Source organism: Echinops telfairi, unplaced genomic scaffold, assembly GCF_000313985.2.
Source record: "Echinops telfairi isolate 266 unplaced genomic scaffold, ASM31398v2 ScPeMD7_7424;HRSCAF=8462, whole genome shotgun sequence".
In the NCBI taxonomy this organism is placed as follows: domain Eukaryota; kingdom Metazoa; phylum Chordata; class Mammalia; order Afrosoricida; family Tenrecidae; genus Echinops; species Echinops telfairi.
The window spans coordinates 21521621-21528124 of record NW_022111324.1 but is presented as its reverse complement, the minus strand read 5'-3'; the positions used below and the strand labels follow the sequence as shown (position 1 = coordinate 21528124).

Genomic DNA, 6504 nt, shown 5'->3' with positions numbered 1-6504 from the left:
CTGGCCCCCAGGAAGCTCTTCCAGGCCAGGACTGCTGTACCCACTGTATGGCCCCGTCAGCCTCCAAGATGCCCAGCCAGGGGCTGGTGGGCTGCCGCCACCCAGGCCTCGAGAGCTCGCCTCTCTTGGGCCTTCAGGCAGGAGCTGGGGGTCGGGCGATGATGAGCTGGCCCAGGAGTATGGAGCACCAAGGAGACTGGAGCAGGGTCCCACTCCCCCACCCTGCTGGACGGGACCCCGGACAGGGGCTGCAGAGAGGTGCTCTGGGCTGGGAGACACCCAGAAGGGCTGGGTGGCTAAAGAGGGAAAATGGGGCAGAACCAAGTGAGGGGGGAGCTGACCCCAGCCTGGCCCAGCCCCCATCCCAGCTGCCGGGCAAATCACCCCACCTGCTGCACCCCGTGCTGAGGCCGTCTGAGCACAGGGAAGAGGTCGGAGGAAAACCCCAAATCGGATTGTGGCTCCTGCTTCCCCTTAATGAGGTTCATTATCAGCCGCTCTGATCCTCCCAAAGCTGGGTGGGTGGATTAGGAGCAGTCCCTAATACTGCAGCCCAGCGGCCAGCACAGGGGCGGGGGTGGGTAGGGGTAGGGGTGGGGAGGGGGGGGGCCCGGAGGGCGGCTCCCATGGCACACACCCAGCCCTTTCCTTGACTAGAGGCAGAGGTGTGCACGCAGGTGTCTTGAGCAGGGCTGCGAGAACAGAAACATGTGTCCCCTAGGACAGGAGGTCGCCCGAGCCGAGCCTGGTTCTGGCACATCTGGAGACTGCCGGCACTGGCGGCCCAGAGGGCCCATCCTGGGGGAAGTGGGCACCCTCCACAGTGGGATGCCAGGTAAGGCTGCACTGGGCATACCCCGGGCTGGCTGAAGTGAACGCGAGGCCTTTAGGCAGCAAGTGAGAGGACACACTGATGTGTGCTTTACTAAAAATAATTTATTCCCACGCCCCAGCAGAGGGGAGAGTGGGGAAGGCGTGAGTTCATAGCGTTTCCCTCCACCTGCTGGGAAGTGGGGTGTGGAGGACAGCACCCCTGCTACCCCCGCCCAGCACCCTTTGCATTCAAAGATCAGCATCTATTCTGGAAGCCAAAAGAGAGGGGTGGAGCCCAGGAGGGAGAAGCCAACGCATTTTCAAAGCAACCATTCTTTCCTCCCAGTTCACCTCACTCCAAAGCCAAGCCACCCACTGCCTTCCTCCATCAAGCCCCACCATGCCAGCCACCGCCTGCAGCCCAGCCACTGCCACCCACCCTCAGACCAGGTAGCCTCTCCCTGCGGCACCTGGGTTGAGGCTTCCAGCAACCACCTGAAGCCAAACCCCACCCAGGAGGTCTGAGGGGCGGAGGAAGGGCAGAGGTCTGCCTTCCTCTTCCTCTCTGGTGCAGACAGCCCTGGAATGCCCGCCCCACCAAGGGGACCCCCTCTGGATGGAGAGCCTTGGAAACTGGCCTCCCTTGCCCAGTTTAGGGCCAAGATCAAACGGGTGATGTTGAGGTTTCCGCAAGGCAAGAGTGGGGCAGGGCTGCAAACAAGCTGAAAAACAGTGATGTTGGGTCAGGGGCTGGGTCTGAGCCCCTGGGACCCGCTGCCCCAGGCTGCACCCCAGCCCTGCTTTTAGGTGGCTCTGGCCCCTGGAGCTATGTCAGCACCCTCTTCCCAGAAGACCCAAGGAGGGTCACTGGAGCAAGTAGCTTCCCTGGACCTCCTGTTCTCCTGGGCTGGGAAAGAGGGGAGTGGGGGTGGGGGAGGGAGGTTGCTGCTGGAAGTGCCTCATGGAGAGCGGCTCCCTGTCCTGCCTCCCCACCCCCCGGGTTGTGGGTCAGGCTGCGGAGTGGCCTGTGCGGCCCTTCAGAGCCCTCATTCTGGCCCGGAAGTAGATGTACACGGCCAGCAGGCCCAGGAAGGACAGGGAGTAGAGCCCCACACACAGGCTGATGTCCAGGTGGGAGAAGCCCCCTTCCAGCACCTGCAGCCACTGGCCTCGGCCCCGCCCGCCTCTAGGCTCAGGCTCCCCATCAGGGATGCTGGCTAGCTGTTTGGAGCGCCGGCCTACGTGGTGCCTCAGCCCTGAAGGGCCCCTGGGCGGGTCCAGCTCAGCCGGGAGGTCAGGCAGCAGCAGGGCTCCCGTGTCCCGCTTGCTCAAGTGCCGCTGCCCCTCGAGCTCTTCGGGCTCATCCCCCGGGAGCTCCACCGTGGGCGCAGGGGGCCCCTGGTCCGGTGCAGCACTGATCATACCCAGGTCAGGGCCCGGTGCATGCGCGAGCCCTGCCCCTGGCTGCTCAGCTGGAACATCTGGAACATCTAGAACGGTGAGTCTGGGGGCCTCCATGCCAGGGCCCATGGTGATGGACGCCTCACGAGGACCCAGAGTTGCATTTCCCATCTCCAGCTCCGGGGTGCCTGCCCTCCGCGCCCCGGCAGCCCTGAGGCCGGGCTCAGCTCGAGGAAGGCCCAAGACCATGTTCCGAGGGGAGAAGTGGGCCTTGAGGAAGCTGAGGGTGGCACCCAGGTCCCAGACGGGGTCACCCTGGAGCTCGTTGTGGCAGGCAGTGCAGAGTTCACGGGTGGGCCAGGGCACCTTGGGGAACTGGGGGTCCTCACTGGGGGCACCTGGAGAGAGAAGCAACACAGCCGGCGGTGACACCTGGGCCCACCCAGATGCCCTCCTCCCTCACAGGTGCCCCCACCAGTCTGAGCCCCTGGGTGAGATGTGGGAGGGGCAGGGTTCAGAATAGAATGGCTTGTCTTGCAGCCTTTTGTTGGTCTGCTACTGTTGAGTTTTTAGAAATCTTAAAAAAAAAACAACAACAAAAACACGTTACATGGCGTATTTCTAGTCTACCCAGTGATGACAGATGACTTCCCTAAGTAGAGGACGTCTGCCTTTAAAGACAAGAGTCGCTCTTCTTGTTCATTCTACAGCAACGAACCTCAGCACCAAGCTGATGGGGGTGAGGAGGGGCTGGCTAGGGCAGCGGTTCTCAACCTTCCTCATGCTGCGACCCTTGAATACAGTTCCTCATGAGGTGGTGACCCCCAACCATAAAATTACAGTGAACCCTCGCCACTTTGCGCTTCAACTTCCGCAGCTTCACTCTATAGTGATTTTTGTGTAACAGCACCCACTGCCTACACCCGCTCCTTCAGAGGAAAAAGACGGCGACCCACCTGTAGAGTACATCCTTTAAGTCATTTGATAGGCTATTGATTACAGTATTTGTAAGAACTATGTAAAATAATGTGAAATATGTAATACTGTAAACTACATGCCATAAATAATATAATAAATAAATGATAATTGTAACGTCCAAAATGTTTTACTGTATTTTCCCTTTTTCATTTAATAAATTGGGTAATACGAGTGTAATGGTGATTAAAGGGTGTTTTTTCATGTCCTCTATGCTCTAACTACGAAAATATTTTATTTACAAATAAGGAATCCTACTTCGCGGAATTTCATTTATCACGGTAGGGTCTAGAACCAATTAACCGCGATAAACGAGGGTTCACTGTATTCTTTTTTTCATAAAATTATTTTCGTTGCTGCTTCGTAACTGTAATTTTGCTACTGTGATGAATGAGGGGACTCCCGTGAAAGGGTTATTTGACCCTCAAAGGGGTGGAGACCCACAGGTTGAGAACCGCTGGGCTAGAGGCACTAAGTAGTCTCCTTCTTGGGTGCGTTCCTGAGATCTGGATGGAGAAAAGGGGGGCCGGGGCGAGTCTGAGGGCTGCCTTGATCACAGGCGGCGAGGGGCCCACCTGGGTGGCTGTCCAGGCAGAGGCCTGAGTCCAGCTCCCAGCCCCAGCGCTCATGGAAAGCCAGTATGTCCAGCTCTCTTGCCTGCTCCTAAATGTTTTCATAGGAAAATGGAAGCTGTCGACCACCAGGACAGAGCCGCCGCTGCTGGCACCAACCATGCCAAAGTCAGAAAGCGTGACTACCTCTGGAAGGGCAACAAGTAGCTTCCAGGGGCTGAGTCCCAGGAAGGAGTCCTAGTAGCCAGGCCTTGCCTAGTAGCACTGGGCACAGACTTGCTAAAGAGTCTTAAAGGAGCCCTGGTGGCGCTGGGGGCAGGTGGTGGGCTGCAGCTCCTTGGGGCAGAGCGTAGGTAAAAGTCATCCATTTGATCAGAAAGGCCCAGCCAGAGAGGTACTGCCTTTGGCCATTTGGGGAGGGACCCCAGACTGGGGTCTGTCCAGTGGCAGGTGGACCCCTTTGCACTCCAACAGCGAGGCCCCGAGGGAGAGGGGGAGCCTGCCAAGGTCACCCAGGTCATGGGGCTGGAGGGTTAAGTGGAGCTTTTGGTGGCAGGGGGCGGGGCGGAGCAGGGCGGGGTGGGGGCCAGTGGGAGGAGAGAGCAGGCACGTGTCTTTTCAAAGTCTGCCAGGTCTCCAGAGATCAAGACCAAGTGCAGGCACTGCACCCACCACCTGCTCAGTTCAGCTCCTTTAACCTCAGCTCCACCCACCTCCCGGCCTGTTGACAACGCAGCCCACTGTCCACAGATGGCTCCACCACCCCCACCCCCACCTCCTCATGCACTTGCCTGCTGACCCATTCAGATGTTGGCAGGGGTGGGGTGGGTGGGTGGGGGTAGGCGGGTGGGAGAACCTTGTGAATAGGGAACCCAGAGAAGACGCGGCCTTCCCTTATGGGCAGCAGTCCCTATGCTTCCAGGAAGGACCAGTCTCTTTATCAGGCCATTCACACAGGAGCCCCAGCCCAGGGAATGGGGGGTCCAGCTCTCTCTGTCTGTCTGAGTAGAGGATGCCAGCCAGGGGACAGGGCTGGAGTGGCAGGAGTTTGGGGAGCCCAGCAACCAGACAACGTCCCGGGAGCAGGGTAAAGATCAGCTGTGGTGTTGGAAAACCGGGGTCTCATAGCATCCAAGCCTCAGTTTCCCCATCTAGAAAATGGGGCTAAGGATACGGACATGGATCAAGAGGGCTGGCGAGGCCCCCAGAAGGTCTCTGCGAGCTGTGAGGCACTGTGGGACAGCGAGTGAACCCCAACCCCACCTCCAGCCTCGACTGCCCTTGCTGTGGACACCTCTGGCCTTGGCGATGGCCCTCCGTACCTGCGAGGCGTGCGTTGACCTTGTTGTGGCTAGTCCAGAGCCAGAGCACGGCACCGTCCAGGCTGTCCACCCGGTGCATGGAGGCGGCCGCCATCTTCTCAAAGTGCTGGGCGCAGTCTCGACAGCCAAAGAAGTACCGGACGTAGCCCCGTATGGCCTGGAGGGCCTCCTGGGGCTTGGCTACAGGGAGAGGAGATGCTGTTAGTGGGAGGGAGGGTCCTCTTCTGGTGCCTGTTCCTGCTGCCCCCACCACCATACCCTCTACCGGCCCACCATGGTCACCCCTCCACTGGCTCCCCCATGCCCAGTCTGTCCAGTATGGGGGCCCTGTCTTCTTGGTGCACCCCCCCTCCCTCTCAGGGACCACTTTAGAGTTGGCCCCATCTTATCCCCAACGCCTAACCACCCCCACCCCCATTCCTTTTCTCTGCCATTCATCCAAAAGTCTGATCGCCTGTTCGGGATGGGGTTCAAACTCTCCAGCAGGGTACCAGGTTCTTTATGAAGGGGCTGACGAGGTGGACAGGGCTCAGAGCGCCCACTCACCAGTCCCACATCTGTTTGGCCCTACCGACGTTGGCCTGCTTGGCACCCTAACGCTCTTATAACTCCATCCTGGCCTAAGCTGTTCTAATAGCCTTAGCTTGTGTCAACCAGGCCCTCTGAACTGCCTCAGCGGGGCCCTGAACATGCCCCATTGAAACCTGGCCCCTTCTGAAGGTACCTTAGCGCTCTGAATCCTTAGTCTCCCATACCTTAGGGCTGGAGGCGGAGCCAGCATTCTCCCTCCTATCACAAGGTTCCAAGCTGCTGCTTCCAACTGCAGAACCAGCCCTTGGAAAACCAATCTCCTAGTCCGCACCCCTTCCCAGCCCCCTTACTGCCCCCCTCCCCCCCTTACTGCACTGTGCCTGCCACACTCCCCATGCCGCCTCTCCCACCAACCCCAGCGCCATACTCACCCTGTGCCTCTCCGTTCCCCCCACCCCCCACCTTCTCCTGCATCCTCTTCAGGTGGCCGTGGCCAGCTCTACCTCCTGATCGTCCACTGGCTTGCACACAGCCTCCCCTCACCTTCTTTCGGACTTCCTTCTTTCTTTATTGAACCATCCATTTTCCCTGAACCTAGTCCATCCCGAATGGTGAAGACCCTCACAGTAAAGAGAGCCCATGCTGCCCCCACAGCACCCTCGGTGGTGGTGGAGGGGTGCATTAGGGTTAGCTGGTGGTGGTGGGTTAAGGTTAGTTAGGTGGTGGTGGGTGGGTTAGGGTTAGGTGGTGGTGGGTGGGTTAGGGTTAGGTGGTGGTGGGTGAGGGTTAGGTGGTTGATGGTGGGTGGGTTAGGGTAAGGTGGTACTTGGGTTAGGGTTAGGTGATAGTGGGTGGGTTAGGGTAAGGTGGTGCTTGTGTTAGGGTTAGGT

At 59.0% G+C, this 6504-nt stretch overlaps 1 protein-coding gene across 1 annotated transcript in view; it reads right to left on the bottom strand.

The window, feature by feature from the left end:
- Nucleotides 1–916: 916 nt before the first annotated feature.
- The window catches only part of QSOX1 (quiescin sulfhydryl oxidase 1), a 41641-nt gene continuing 36053 nt past the window's right edge, over nt 917–6504 (bottom strand). The window contains exons 12-13 of the mRNA XM_045297981.1: nt 5084–5263; nt 917–2612 (exon numbers count right to left, since the gene is read on the bottom strand). Of these exons, the coding sequence (XP_045153916.1) occupies nt 1822–2612; nt 5084–5263 (971 nt within the window). The 3' untranslated portion in view covers nt 917–1821. The remainder of the gene's footprint in view (nt 2613–5083; nt 5264–6504) is intronic.